Genomic DNA, 16,234 nt, shown 5'->3' with positions numbered 1-16,234 from the left:
TTTCCTCTTTCGGGTCAGTTGGTGGACCATTTAGAGGAGGCGTGGAAACAACCTGGCAAAAGATACCAGCCGCAGAGACGCCTGGCGGTGTCTTATCCGTTCGCGGATAATTATTTTGCTAAGTGTGAATCCCCTCCACAGGTGGATTCTCACGTGACCCGTCTTGTCCGTAGTGCCACATTGCCGATGCCATCCATGTCCTCCCTTAAGGATGCTACGGACCGCAAGGTAGAAATCTGCCTGAAGTCCGCTTATTCCCTTGCAGGGGGGGCAGCACGGCCGGCTATGGCCATTTGCTGGGTTGCCAGAGCGATGGAGCGCTGGGCGGATTCATTAGAGGCTTCTTTTGAATCCGACTGTCCGGCCGAACAAGCGGAGTTGATTGGCAATCTCCGTGATTCGGCCACCTACATCAACGAGGCGGCTCTAGACATTAGTACTCTGGTGTCTAGAATTTCTTCAGCAGCGGTAGCTGCTCGTCGCACCTTGTGGCTGCGATCCTGGAAGGCGGACGCAGATCCAAGAAAGGTCTGGAAGCATTGCCGTTTACCGGAGAAGTTCTCTTCGGTCCGGATCTGGATAAGATTGTGGCCACGCTGGCAGCAGCCAAATCTGCTTGTCTCCCGTCGGCCGCTGCTCCTTCTGGTTCTGGACCATCGTCCTTTCGGTCATCTAGGGCCCAGGGCAGGCCCAAACCACAGTCGTTTCCTCGACAGGCTGGCCCTAAGAAATCGGGCAAGCCCCGGAAACAGGCATGGAGTACCAGACGTCCGGCCCCCAAGCCAGATGACAAGCCTGCGGCCTGACGGTCCGGGTCTCCCCTTGGGGGATCCCAGGGTGGGAGGCCGCCTGCTGCAGTTCTCCCGGTGTTGGTCGTTCACTACGACAGACACTTGGGTTCTGGAGGTGGTCTCTCACGGGTACGCCCTCTCCTTCCGGCACAGACCCCCGGCTCGATTCTTCACCACGGGTCTACCATCAGACCGAAACAAGGCTACGGAGCTGCGGAAGGTATTGCACACTATGCTCCAGGCTGGAGTTATAGTGCCTGTTCCATTCTCCCAGAGGGGCCAGGGTTTCTATTCAAATCTATTTTTGGTACAGAAACCCAATGGGTCATATCGTCCGATTCTCAACCTCAAAGCACTCAACAAGTCTTTGCGGGTCCCGAAGTTTCGGATGGAGACCCTACGGTCCATCATTCTGGCGCTGGAACCTGGGGACTACATGGTGTCATTGGACATACAGGATGCTATGGCGGTCATGGCGGCTTCTCTGCGGCTGCAAGGAGTCCGCATGTTGCCGTACTTGGACGACCTGTTATTGGTGGCAGGATCTCCAGAGCTCCTGTTACACCACTTGGACCTGACCATTGCACTGCTGCAACGGCACGGCTGGCTAATTAACTGGCAGAAGTCCACTCTAATCCCGTCTCGGAGGATTCTGCATCTTGGAGCCTTATTGGACTCGGGACAGCAAAGGATCTTCGTGACGGAGGACAAGATCTCTGCTTTACAGTCAAGGGTGCGCAGTTGTCTGCACAGCCGCCGGGTGTCCTTACACTCGGCGATGAGGTTACTGGGCTCCATGGTGTCGGTGTTCGACATGGTGGAATACGCCCAGTTTCACTCTAGACCTCTGCAGCACCTGATCCTGTCCAAGTGGAACGGGCTGCCTCAGTCTCTGAAGTTCCAGACGATTGTGCTCACCCCGGAGGTTCGCCTGTCCCTTGCGTGGTGGTTAAAGATGACCCACCTCAACAAGGGACGTCCGTTCTGGGTTCCAAATTGGGTCCTGTTGACAACGGACGCCAGTCTTCGGGGCTGGGGAGCAGTTTCGGGTCCACACTTGTTCCAGGGCAGGTGGACACCGACAGAAGCGGAGCTTCCAATAAATATCTTGGAACTCCGTGCGGTCTTCAATGCTCTCCTGCAGGCACAGCGGTTTCTCCAGGGTCACCCGGTGCAGGTCCAGTCGGACAATGCTACCACCGTGGCCTACATAAACAGGCAAGGAGGAACTCGCAGTCGGGCGGCTCTCGTAGAGGTCTCTCGGATCCTGGTTTGGGCGGAGCGCAATCTTCCGGCCATATCAGCGGTCTTCATCCCGGGAGTGCTAAATTGGGAGGCGGACTTTCTAAGTCGCCAGGACGTTCATCCAGGGGAATGGTCCCTGCACCCGGACGTTTTTCAACTACTGGTGGACAGGTGGGGTCTTCCAGAAATCGACCTCATGGTGTCCCGGCACAACAACAAGTTGCCGGTGTACGGGTCTCGCACAAGAGACGAAGGGGCGTCTCTGGTGGATGCTCTGTCCGTCCGGTGGACGTTCAGGTTCGCATACCTGTTCCCTCCGGTCTCCCTTCTTCCACGGGTAATCCGGAAATTCAAACAGGAAGGAGGGACGCTCCTGTTGATAGCTCCCGCGTGGCCCAGACGGCACTGGTTCTCAGACCTTCAGGGTCTGTCCGTGGACAGTCCTCTGCGGTTGCCGCTACGACCGGACCTTCTGTCTCAGGGTCCTTGTCTTCACCCGGACCTGACTCGGCTGTCTTTGGCGGCGTGGCTGTTGAGACGGCCATGCTGAGGTCCTGGGGGTTTGCCAGCTCTGTGGTGTGTACCATGTTACGAGCTCGGAAACCGTCTTCCGCGAGGATATACCATCGCGTGTGGCATACGTTCTTCCAGTGGTGTCGACCGAGAGGTTATGCACCGCGGGAGTTTCGTCTGTCTCGGATTCTCGCCTTCCTGCAAGCGGGACTAGATCATGGGCTTCGCCTTGCTTCTTTGAAGGTACAGGTTTCGGCCCTATCTGTCTGGTTTCACCGTAGGATTGCTACAATCCCGGATGTGCGCACCTTTATGCAAGGTGTTCTCCGTATTCAGCCGCCCTTTGTTCCACCTGTGGCGCCTTGGGATTTGGCTGTGGTCCTGAGGACTCTCCAAGGACCGCCGTTTGAACCACTGGGCTCAGTGGATATTAAATGGCTAACAGCTAAGACTGTTTTCCTTCTGGCCGTTGCTTCAGCCAGACGTGTTTCTGAGTTAGGGGCTCTTTCTTGTAGACCCCCTTTCTTGGTTTTTTCATGGGAACAGGGCAGTGCTCCGCACTCGGCCCGAGTTTCTCCCCAAAGTTGTTTCCCAGTTTCAGGTTAACGAGGAAATAGTTGTTCCGGCCTTTAACTCACCGGGTCTTTCCGTGGGTGAGGCCTCTTTGGATGTTGTGCGGGCCTTAAGGACTTATGTGGACCGCACTTATTTGTTTAGGAAGTCGGACGCTTTGTGGTCCTCTATGGCTTCTGTAAAAAGGGTTGGCCTGCTTCAAAGCAAACTTTGGCAGCCTGGATCCGTATGGCTATTTCTGAAGCTTATCTTCATGAGGGCCTACCGGTCCCTCCTTCTCTGAAGGCTCATTCCACTAGGTCTGTGGGTCCTTCGTGGGCAGCTTGACGTGGTGCCTCGGCAGTTCAGATCTGCAAGGCTGCTACGTGGTCTTCTGTCCATACCTTCGTGAGGTATTACAGGTTTGACACCTTCGCCTCTCAGGATGCTTCCTTCGGGCGGCGGATTCTCCTTTCTGCACAGGAGCGTCCCCACCCTTAAAGGATACTGCTTTGGGACATCCCCAAGGTATCCTGTGGATACCCTATGGACCCTGAAGTAGAAAATATGAGATATGGTAAGAACTTACCCTTGTTATCTCTATTTCTACGAAGTCCATAGGGTTCCACAGGACTCCCGCCCTGTCGCACCTGTGCTGCAGATGGGCTTTGCTCTGGTCACCGGTTTTCCGTCTCCCTCTGGTGAGAATGTGATTCTTGTATGTGTCCAGATCTTTGTTCTCTCTCTTCCTTCTCCTCCTCCGGCCTATGGCTTGGTAACTAACTGAGGTGCCTTGGCCTGGGGGCGGGGTATAGGAGGGGGACCTAGTGCATCCTGGGAGGCTGAAAGCTTAACTCTTTGGTGCCCTGCGACTGACGTCACACCTATACCCCAAGGTATCCTGTGGAACCCTATGGACTTCGTAGAAATAGAGATAACAAGGGTAAGTTCTTACCATATCTCATATTTTTTATATAGCCCAACACACAAAACACTTATTTACTATCATTCGATTTGAAATCGACCTCAAAATCAGACTTCAAATCGAACTTCAAATCACCAAATGAATAGACCTGCTTCATGCTTTCGATTAGCATGAGCAAGTCGGATTGACACATATTCATGCAGACATCAGTGAGATGCCTGCATGTATCTGACTGTAAAAAGCAAATAAAGAGTTAAATGTTAAAAAAAATTGACGTGAGGTCCACCCCCAAAACAGAACCAGCCCCGGACTTTGCAAGCCCATTCCTGGTTGACTAAGTACAGGGAAAAAATTGCGTAGGGTCTCCCTGTACTTAGTTCAACCAGCACTGGGCTGTGGGAACCACTGCTGGTTCTGGAATTACAGGAAAAAATTTGCGTAGGGTCTCCCTGTAATTCACATAACAAGACCTGATGCCACAGCCGGGCCCCCCAGCTGCAGCATTAGCCCTGACCACTAGTGAGCCCAGGCCAATAAAGGGGTCCCCCTCTCCAGGGCACCCCTAGCCTAGGCTGATAGCCCGGGGCTATCCCCGCCACCACTGGTCAGTGGGTGGCGGGTTGATTGTGTTAATGTAGTGTAAAAAAAGAATATGTTAAACATTGTCTTACAGTAGAACTGCAGGTCCCAGCAAGCCTCCCCCGCATTCTGGTACTTGGAGAACCAGAAGTACCAGCATGCGGGCATTAAGGGCCCACTGGGACCTGTAGTTCACCTGTAAAGAAATGTTGAAATAAACACACACACACCTTACGCAGTATAAGTTTAATACATACATACACACACACTCACACATACTCACCTATATTACCTTGAGTGGTCCCCTTGTCCAGTAGGCATCCATGGTCTTCTTAAAATAACAAAACGAAAAACGCGACCCTCGCACTAAGCAATAACCATCCTAACCAAGATAGTTATTACTTCCCGAATGAAGCGCTCAGACGCGGCTTCCTCCTTTGAAGGTCTGTGTCTGAGCGTTCATTGGCTGAGAGAGGTCAGCCCCCGCCTCTCACCCAATGAATGGCTCCCTCCATTGAACTCAATGGAGAGCCGCAGGGTAACTAAAGTTTAACTATTTGTTTACTTTTTACAGTCAGATACATGCAGGCATCTCACTGATGTCTGCATGTATCTGTGTGAGAACGAACTGCTCATGCTGAAAGTGAAAGCATGAAGCTGTTCTATGCAGTCGGGGATTTGCAGTTCAGTTTGAAGTGGGATTTGCCGTGCGATTTGTACATGAACATGTCAAATTGAACAGCAAATCACTGTTCAAAACCGAATCAAATCGAATTTGTTTTGCAAATCGCAAACCAAATCGACCATTAGTACATGTGGTAAAAAACAAGGTTAAACTGCGGGCAGGGGGGATTAGTTTTAGGCACCACCAGGGAGGCTTAGGGTCAGGCACTAATGGGGGAGGGTTAGGTTTAGGCACCAAGGGGGGAGGGTTAGGTTTAGTCACTAATGGGGAGGGTTAGGGTTAGGGGGCGAAGGGGGGAGGGTTAGGATACTTACCGAGCCCCTGTAGGGATTCTGAGCATCGGGATGGCGCTGTCGGTCTTCCGACCGCTAGCATCCCGACTGCCGGTCTCCTGCTTGTATTCCCTTCGTGATCTGAGGAAGTAGTGGAATCAGTATTACAGGTGGCCACCACTTCTTTGCTCCCTAAAGACCGGACACACTTCTGATGGTAAAAACGGCTATACACATTTGCAGATAAACATTGTCTGCTTGACATGCTACATCAGGAAGGCATCACCACAATCCAAGGGACTCTTAAGGCCCCCACACATGGAGCGATATAGCAGCCAATCCGATTGAATGATATATCTGCTATATTGTTCCGTGTGTGGGCATGATATCGCCCGTCCGTCGCTCCTCCAGATTTTTCTTCATGTTCAATTGATCTGAGAGATCGATCCCATGCAGCGATATGTGGGTGAAGGAGGGGGGTGCCGGGATATCGGGTGGTGGGGACCGCCCGTTAAGTTGGGGGGTCGGATCGGCCATCGCATCGCAAGGTGCATATTACACCGTGTATGGGGCCTTTTAGGTTCTGATTTTACAGAGTATTATTTTTATTATTATTATTATTATTATTATTATTATTATTATCCTTTATTTATATGGCGCCACAAAGGTTCCGCAGCGCCTTACACAGTACATAAATGAGCACACAAGAAAAACAGTTAATAGTAATACAAAACAATGCAGGACAAGGACATGGTTATAAACATAGCTGCATAACACAAGCAGCAGGACATGAGCAACCAGGTGTTAGGTGCCGTTGTGGGGAGTTAGGAGTAAATGATAGTATAAGTAGGGGGAGGAGAAGCACATGAGGGATGAGGGCCCTGCTCGTGAGAGCTTACATTCTAAAGGGGAAGGGCAGACAGACAGGGGCGACACAGAGGGGTAGATAGTGAGGAAGGAGCATGGAGTAGTGGGTTAGGATATGTTCTGCGGGATGTGTGTGTATAAGATGACCTGATGTTATGTAAAGAGTACAGGTAAAACACTGCACTTTACTACTTCCCTATAGAATAATTTTTCAGTTTATCCAAATTTTTTTTTTTATATGTTGTTATTTAAAACACATTATATATTAAATGTAATTTACATGTGCTACCTGTTGTTATTCTGGTGTATTTGTTCTTCCATTATAGAACCCACAACATTATTTTCCATATACAGCGCAGATCCTATTAAATTTGGTTTTTGTTTTCTCTGTTATTTCTAGTGTTTCAGACAAACTTTCTGCAACTTCCTAATATTACTTTTCACTTTAATCTATCTAGCGCTAATTTGTAGGCTGTGAATGTTCGTTAAAACTGTATACATGACTAGGTCTTCTAATTTATATTTTTTCCCAGTGTGTTACTGACATTTGTAGTTTGGTGTGTTTTACAAATTTTGCAAACACAGTACGATTTTATGTGGCTTATTACCTCCAACATCTATAACTTATATTGTTCTTTAAACTCTACATTCGATATTAGTGTTGTCTGCAAATAACTGAAAGAGTATTATATAATTTTTTTGCTTGGTCTAAAGCATTAGTACAATATCAACCACCTTCTTCATTGGACAGTATGTTGGCTGGGGATGAGCCACTGTCCAGCTCAATGCATTACAATAAACTTTAATCATAGAGGGGATTATAATACTAGTAACCCGACTGTAATCGCATTTACGGTCTTGAAAGAAAGACAGACCTGTAGGCAAGTTGCTGGTATGAGAGGGATTAAGTTTTAGTAGGGGTCTGGAATGAATTGTCCACTGGGTTTCATGCCTGAAGGAGAATTAGAAATGGCTGCTCCATGCTTGGATGAAGTGAGACCAGAGATGTTTGCATTAAGGAAAGAATGTTTATCCTATATGAAAGTTCAGAGCCGTGACATACTCTGCAGTAACAGGCCTTGACAAGAATAGTCATTTTATCACACAGATGGATGAAAAACAAATCACATTTTCCCTAATTCAGGTACTTTTTCTTTAAATAAATGTTTATATTGCAAATTATCACATAAAATACTTGTATAGCTGGTCTTTGAGCTATTACTCCTGAGCAATTACATGATCTTTTTCCTATTGCATAAAGTTTTCCCCATGTAATGCTTCAGTGTTTTACAAATAAACTAATATGTCTGTTAGTAGTCGTGACAATTTGACAGACTATTTGTATTTCATCAGTATGTTCAGTTATAATAAATTGTAGACTTTACTAGAAATGAGCGGTTCGGATTCCTTGGAATCCAAATTGCTCCGAACTCCAAGGCTATGTGAGCCACAGGTCAGATCTCCCTGTCTGCCTTGTATCCCTACCCGAGCCAAAACCTCGAGATCCCGCTGTTGGATCTTGTGGTTTTGGCTCGGGTACCAATTTTAAAAAGTCCCAATCGGCGCCATAGACTTCAAAGGGGCAACTTGACCCAAGATGGCGGCACCCACCACACAGAGGACACCGCCACCCGCACTTCCGACACCACTGGCACCACTTGCAGTACCGACATCGCCGCACTGCAGCACTGCCAACACAGCCAGCAACCCTGTACTGAGGACACCGCCGGCAACCTCACAGCCAGAACACTGCTGGCCGTCCTGCACTGCCAACACTTCTGGCACTCCTGCACTGCCATCACACCAGCCCTCCTGCACTGAGGACACCTCCGCCACCCCGCACTGCCGCCACCGCCGGCACCCCAGCGCGGGGAACACCGCCGGACCACGCACTGCCAGCACCCCTGTGCTGCCGACAGCGCCAGCACCCCCGAACTGCGGCTACCGCCAGCACTCCCACACTAAGGACACTGCCGCCACCCCCGCACAGCCAACACCACCGGCACCCCTGCACTGCTGAAACCCCAGCATGGAGAACACTGCCTGGCCTCTGAACTGCTAACACCACCAGCACTCCTGCACTGAGGAGACCGCCGCCATCCCCAGTCGGCTAACACCACCTGCACTGCCGACACCGCCAGCACCCTCTGTCACAGTAAGTGCGCCATTGGTGTAGCCAACCTGCACTGTATCAAACTCGCACTGTATTTGGCCTACATTGTAACCCGCGCTGCATCCAACCCGCACTGTATCAGACCCGTGCTATATCAGACCAGTGCTGTATCCGACCAGTGCTGTATCCAACCTGCGCTGTATCCAAACTGTTACTGTATCCAGCCCACACTGTATCAAGCACTGTATGCGACCAGGACTGTATGTGACCCGCGCTGTATCCGACCCACACTCTATTCAACCTGCACTGTAACCTGCATTGTATCCAACCTGCAGGTTTTTATGGTTGGGGAGATTTTAGGGAACTGCTCAACAAAAAGGCTGATTGATCTCATTACTTATTTGCAAAACATTTTTAAACAGAAATAACTGTGCCGCTGCTCTATTGCTTAGTCTAGCCAGCCAGCCTTTGGCCTATATTGGTGAACAATATTGTGAGCTGTGAGGTGATCCAAATTGAGTGGAAATGACTGGAAATTAATGTTATTGAGGTTAATGATTTTAGCTTTTTTTGTAAATTTTTTGGGAAAAAAACCTGAAAACCAAAACCAGTCACAGCAGTTTGGCAAAACCAAAACCAGCTGACGAAATAGAACCAAAGCCAAAACCAGCAAAAATGGCGCACATCTCTAAATTTTAGACCTGCAATGACCTTCTAGCTATTTGTACTAATATTTATGGGTCTATTTACTAAGCAGTGTTAGGAGACAGAGTGAAAAGTGATAAGGTGCCAGCCAATCAGCTCCCAACTGTCATCTCACAGGCTGTGTTTGAAAAATGACAGTTGGGAGCTGATTGGCTGGCACCTTATCACTTTCTTATCACTTTTCACTCTGTTTCCTAACACTGCTTAGTAAATAGACCCCATAGTCATAGATCATTTCTATGTTCTATTTCACCATTGGAACAATTATTTATGTATTATATGTAGTTCCCAACTTTTCAGGTTCGTTATAAAGTATATGAAGAATGATTGGTGTTGTTTAACAAAAGATGTAGATTTTCAGAAGTAGAACTAAGAAAAACAATCAATAAATCATATAAAATACATGTAATAATAACTAAAGCATTTTCTGCTCACCGCATAAGACTAAAGGGCCCATACATTTGTGACGGATTTCCGTAATTCCTGGGATATTCAACATGTTGAAAAATCTCGATTCACAGATCCCAACCATAAAATGGTCGGAAACGGCGAGTCAGGGAAATGTGATATGTCCAATATCCCAGATCCGTTGACGGATCGACGATCATCGATGTCCACGAATCGCCAGTTTTAGTCGCTGATCCGTGGATCGGGGTGGCGTCGGCAGAATGGGTAATCGCGGCTCAGGTGTATGGGGCTCATTAGACATAGCAGTGCCCCAATAACTTTTCTATTGTCTACTGGAGATTTCAATAGATGTTACTAATTGTAAAATATAGAGTTAGTGATACTGATACTGTTATTGTGCACTGAGTAATAGAAAGAATTGAGCAAAACATTTTATATGCCTAGAGGCGTTTATACCCCAAGGCTGGTCAGCATATATTTTCCAGCAGGCTGTGTTTGAAAAATTACAGTTAAAAGCTGATAGGTTAGTACTTTTATCTCTCCACTTTATCTCTCTCCAAGCTTTGATAAATCTCCCACTGTATCTGATATATTGTCCCTACACCACAGACTTATTATACATATAGGTGCATAAATAACTGTGAAACATATTTCCCTGCCTTGAGATGGTATAATGTTAGACATGCCTTCTCCATTACTACTGGCTGCAGTTCTGCTCATGATTTTATGCAGGCTGGCAAATGTAGCATAGTTAATTAAGTTTTGATAATGTAACTTCTTAGTTACTGACTAGCCGTCACCGTCCTTGTCTCCGTCTGTACAGTGGTGTCGGAATGGTTAGCAATGTTATAACAATGTGGAAGCGTGACCAGGAGAGCTTAGTTTGAATCTTTCCCTGTCAATGCTAATATCAGTAAATCAAAGTGGTTCCCAGACTTTCACCCTAAAGTCTTGGTAATCTTTACTTGGCACCCCTAGGCCAAGATTGTCTTATTGGCATTCCCAGCAAAAATGATTAGATTAAGAATATTGTGCTTACCTGTCATCCTTAGGTTTATTTACGTGGTGGTGGACACGGTTGCGTTTCTGGTTTCCCATGTCACTTCTGATGGCAGCCACTAGTGCTAGCTTTGCCTACCACACCAAACAGCAAAGGAGGAAATAAGGATGTAGAGGAGAGTTTCATGATTTGGGAAAGGACCACTGTGATCTGAGATGATGCTACAACTCACAGAGATATATTTACTAAAATGCGGGTTTTTAGAAGTGGAGATGTTGCTGATAGCGACCAATAAGATTTTAATTAACATTTATCTAGCACCTTCTAGAAGATAATAGCTAGAATCTGATTGGTTGCTATGGGCAACATTTCCAATAATAAAAGCCTGCACTTTAGTAAATATACCAGTAAGAGCGGCAGAGTACTCTCATTATGAGCCTCATTTATCAATGAGTTTTATCATTCACAAGGAGTGATAATACTTGTTGCGTGTGATAAATGGTGTTCAGCCAATTTGCTCCCAACTGTCATTTTTCAAACAGATGACAGTTGGGAGCTGATTGGCTGGAGCACCATTATCATACACAACAAGTTTTATCACTCAGGATGCCATGGCACAAAATTTGGAAACCGCTGGTCTATGTCTTTTGTCAGTCTGTAGCTCTTTCAGCATGCCTATTTGTGTAGTCTATTAGATTGGTATGTTATATGTAATAACACATTCCCTACTGTGAAATATAAGTATATCGAGATGGCTACAAAACTGTTCATTTACGTTTTTAATGTAATGCATTATCTCATATATTATTATTATGAGTATTAATATTACTGAGACCATACTCATACATCATTTTACAGTATAAATATTTGCTTGTACAAAAAAAAGATTCTCATCCTAGTTAAATCAGCACTGTGTAAAAAGCTGAGAAACACTGTAGCCATCAACACTGTCCTTAGAGTGATAAAAAGCCCATCTTCTCTCCAGGTCTTATCAGGTAAAACATGCTCTTCTTGCAGAAGACTGATGCTTTATGCATGGGTGATCTACATGACATTTGTTTATTTTCCTAATCCCCAACAGTAATTCACAGCTCAGTAGTATGTTTATGTATACGGATATACTTGTCATTTGGTTAATAGGAGCTGTGTTTGGTTGTCTTTTTGCTTTTAAATTGATTGCATTTACACATAAACAATAATAAGAGTTAAGCATATTATAGGCATTTTGTACTCTTCAATTATGGCACATCTAATCACCTAATCACGTGCATACATTTTCCTTAAGTGCTGCTTTGCAATGGGAAAAATAATTTTGGCATTATGTTTAGAGCCATGAATGCTCTAAACAAAAAATCTATAACATTCTAGTACTATTTTCCTTGTACATCACCACTAGTGTTTGAATGCAAACAAAACCCCAAAAACATGAAAACTGCACTTGTAGACAAGCTATAAAGCAAAGCTACAAGGATAGCCCAAACGTATTCCAAGTTTCACCAATACAGTAGTGAAAAGATTTAATTTTGGTCATACAGCACACAAGTCAGGCATTGCAGTCACAAAAGCTATCATAAACTATTATTGCTATATCAAACTCATTAAGTTATTAAACAAAATGTGTTATCATCATTTAGAAGTTAAAAGGCTATTACAGTAGATCTGTTAACAATATTCCCAATGATATAGCTTAACACATTCTAACTTGCTGCAACATGCTCTTTCCTCCCTGTTTACCCCATCTGTGTCACACCTGTTTGTCTGCCCATCCCATTTAGAATGTAAGCTCTTACGAGCAGGGCCTCTACTCTCTTGTGCTTCTCCTTACTTTACTTTCATCTACTTCTTACCCCCCACCAGGGCACCTAACACTTGGTTGCTTACGCTCTGTTGCATATCTAGGTGTTATGGTCACTAATGTAGCAATGTATATTATCCATGTCCTTGTCCTATATTGCATTGTACTGTAAAATTATTTGTTTATGTACTATGTAAGGCGCTGCGGAACACTTGTGGTGCCATATAAATAAAGGATAATAATTATAATAATAATAATAATAATAAGTAACCTTTTTAGAACTTTGTCATATTTGGCCATGTATTTGCATGCCAAATCTATAAGATCCAGCTGTTTGGTACTCAGGGATAGATTTACGTTGAGGTGGCTTTTACTAGCTGCTAATTTTCGGCGGGTTTGACCCCAAAATTTTAAATGACAAAAATATTGCAAATCTCACCCGTTTTAATAGTTTACATTATTGCTGTTTTGAATATTGGGCAAGCTGCTGCCTAGTACATCAGATCATGGGCTTAGCAGCTATATCAGACATCATTCATTAGTACAGTCTGACAATGGTCTTGTGAGATGCAGTCATTACGTGACTACACTTACTTACTGTTGATGTTTTTGTGGGCCTGTGCACTGTGAAATTTGCAGACATTTAGGAACAGTACTACAGGCAGACATACCCCTTTTAGCAGATATTATAGCTTTCTTTTATTATGCATCACATGCACAGGGAGCATCTTTCTGGTGTGCATAGGAAAAAATTACGCCCAACAGAAAATGCTGTGTTGTGAAGTGAGATTTAAGTCTTGGAGCTATTGTATTGGATTACTATTAAATATTATTACGTATCTGCTATAATTGATAAGCTATTTCATTTATTTTATTTTGTTTTCTTCATATATAAATATAATGTTTTCAACTTTCTTGCTTTTAGCCAGTGCACAGCAAGTTTCTGTGACAGAAAATATTAACATTGTGATGTAACCTAATCCAATAGCAATGTACAGGATGCACTGATGCTGAAAAATTCCTAAGATTTTTTTGTGACATCTTACTAATGTTTTCCTGTGTTCTAAAACTGAAATCCTTATATATTTTGCATTGCTTTGTACAGGGAGGTTGTAAGTAATGAGAAGTCAACATGGAAGCACAGTCTCACAGCACTACCATGAGTGAAAAGAAAAAAGTAGAGAATGCCCTAGTGAAGGGCCACACTCGGACAGACGTGAGTGAGAAGGCAGTTGCCTCCAGCACAACTTCCAATGGTGAGTGCAAAGCACTGAAACCATTTACTTCCCAGCATTACCATATATGTATGTATGTGCCAGATATTGTCTGATTAATAACTGTGAGACAGTGGTGTCAATGAGAGGATTTTCCAGACGTTGTAAGTGCATTATTACGAATCATTTTGAATGATATCATTACTTTTTGTTGGTAGAAAAGGATCTGTCGCGCAACGTTTAGAATAATTCGATGTTTGATATGATTTAGACAACACATCTGTAAGCTGCAAAAGTCACACTCTATGTCCCATGATCCTTTGCCCATCACACAGGAAGTGCACTCTGACTGCCTTTAGGAAGAAACTAAGGGCCTGATTCAGACCCACTCGCGAGCGGCTGTCCGCTCGCAAGTGGGTCGATGGTGTGCACTGAGCATGCGCACGATGGAGGGAGCTCCGTCGTGCGCATGCGCGAGACGCGACGAGCGAAGGACTTTCCTTCGCTCGTTGTGTCTGATCAAAGGGGGCGTGCTGTCGATGTTGATTGACAACACGCCCCCTTTGGTGGGCGTGCCGGGGGCGTGCCGGGGGCGTGCCTCCCAGACGGGGGCGTTCCCAAGGGAACGCCTACCGTCAGAAGCCGGCCCACTGACATCACCAGTGATGTCAGTGGGAGTGATTTTGGCTCTGATAGAGCCAGAATCACTCCGGGCCTTGCGGTTGAGAAACTCAACCGCAGGCTCCGGCTCGCAGTGGCGATGGTCGCGATGGTCAAGACCATCGCGACCATCAACCTGCACGCTCGTATAGGCTGTGGGTGGTGACCCACAGGTATACGAGCGTCCAGGAGGACGCTCCATAATTATGGAGGTGGGCCCTGATTCAGAGCGAGCGCTCTGGTCAGAGCGTCCGGCTCTGAATCAGGGCCTAATTGCAGAAGCATTTTCTAATCGAGTGGGTGTGTTATATTTGCCCTTAATAAAAACAAGTAGACACCTATTTGTAACACACGACCGTCACCACATATACTGGATATAATGACAAATCTAAACATCTTACAACTGCAACAGCATCCTAATGGATGCAACAAAGCAAAAATGAGCCATGGAAGTCCATGTGTTACCCATTACTGAATAAAGTAAGAACATTAACTTATTTTACCTGGTATTCTGCTGATTGTATCAGACCATACAGTTATAAAACTGTAATAAATGATGAGAAAAATGTTTACTGATCAAATAGACCTTGGCTGAGACCATGACAATTATGTATCATTGCATCTTAGACAAACACCACAGGAAGGCATTTACAGTGTAGTAAATAGGGACCCAATTGGTATAATTAAGATGGTAATATGCCTAATTTAGTAAATCAATAAATGCTTATCTGATATCTCCTATCAAGAATCTCTCCTCCTTTCAAACCTGCTTTAATTTGGTAGAATCATTCTTCCCTAGTGATCTTGCTGTAATTAGCCTCCACACCAAAAACGCCAAGACAGTGCCCCAAGGCCTACCACAGTGTAGTATATAAATACCATTTTATTCATCAAAACATTAATTACAGCTCCAAACAGCTTTTATAGGCATATCTGGTGAACATAAAAGTCTGATGAATGGGATGATATACTTCACTTCGATCTGGATGCGAGCTCCAAGTGGATGCTTTAATTCTGAGACTTGATCCAACCAGTAGTAACCATCAATGCGTTTTGTTGCTCTGCTATTTCATCAGAGATCCCTGAGAACACACTACTCAAATTAAGCCACATGTTGTTTAGATTCGCATTACTGTTTCTCTATAGATTTGGAAATCCTTGAGCTCACTCAAATTCGAATTTCATTCTTCTCTTTATATTTCCACATACATCTTACCAGTCTGCGCTACAAGTTGCGTTAAACATTACGTGTGATCGTTGTGCAGCTCGGCAGCGCAGAGCATCTTTTTGTGTGACTTTATACCTTCAAATGCATCTTATTCACAATGTGATGTGAACAGGACGCGCAAACAGCTTCTGCTGATTAAAATTATATGCGGCATGCCTATATTGCCTATACTCTGTGTGCGACTGAGGGTGTATTTGCGTGCAAAATACTACGTTACATTGTCAGCGGATTTGACAATGTAACGTATCATTTTGCATGCAGATACACCTGCAGTTGCACACAGAATATAGGCATGCCACATATCATTTAATATCATATCATGAAAACAGCACATATGTCATATCTTACTGCCAGGCCTTAACTTGGGATGTGTGTCCAGTACCAACGCACAGAGTGCAGGTTTCCTTGGACATCACCATTGTCGCACCACAGCCCTTACTTTTGACTGGCAGGGTGCCTGGAATGGCACCCTGCAACCAGGAACGCTTCTGCATTGCCGCAGTGTCCTTTAGACGCTCAAGGCTGTACACCCGATCCGAGCATCCTTAGGACGCTCTGGTCAGCGCTCCACTTACCAGGGCTGCCCATCCCATCTCCTCTGTGCGACGTAAGGACGTCATGCACGCAACGTCATGGCGTTGGGGCGCTCAGGGGGTTGGGTGGGCGCAGGGAGCATTTAAGC

At 45.5% G+C, this 16,234-nt stretch overlaps 1 protein-coding gene across 3 annotated transcripts in view; it reads left to right on the top strand.

The window, feature by feature from the left end:
* Positions 1-16,234, top strand: part of GLI3 (GLI family zinc finger 3) — a 257,696-nt gene that overhangs the window by 22,126 nt on the left and 219,336 nt on the right. For 2 of the 3 annotated variants that reach the window (XM_088476046.1, XM_088476045.1), the window contains exon 2: positions 13,556-13,706. The exons of the other annotated variant lie outside the window; for it this stretch is intronic. In XM_088476046.1, coding sequence (XP_088332172.1) covers positions 13,583-13,706 — 124 coding nt within the window. In that variant the 5' untranslated portion in view covers positions 13,556-13,582. The remainder of the gene's footprint in view (positions 1-13,555; positions 13,707-16,234) is intronic. 3 annotated transcript variants of the gene reach the window in all.

This window comes from Taudactylus pleione, unplaced genomic scaffold (assembly GCF_031769625.1).
Source record: "Taudactylus pleione unplaced genomic scaffold, aTauple2 ptg000181l, whole genome shotgun sequence".
NCBI lineage: Eukaryota > Metazoa > Chordata > Amphibia > Anura > Myobatrachidae > Taudactylus > Taudactylus pleione.
The sequence above is the reverse complement of the archived record's forward strand: the minus strand, read 5'-3'. Positions and strand labels throughout refer to the sequence as shown.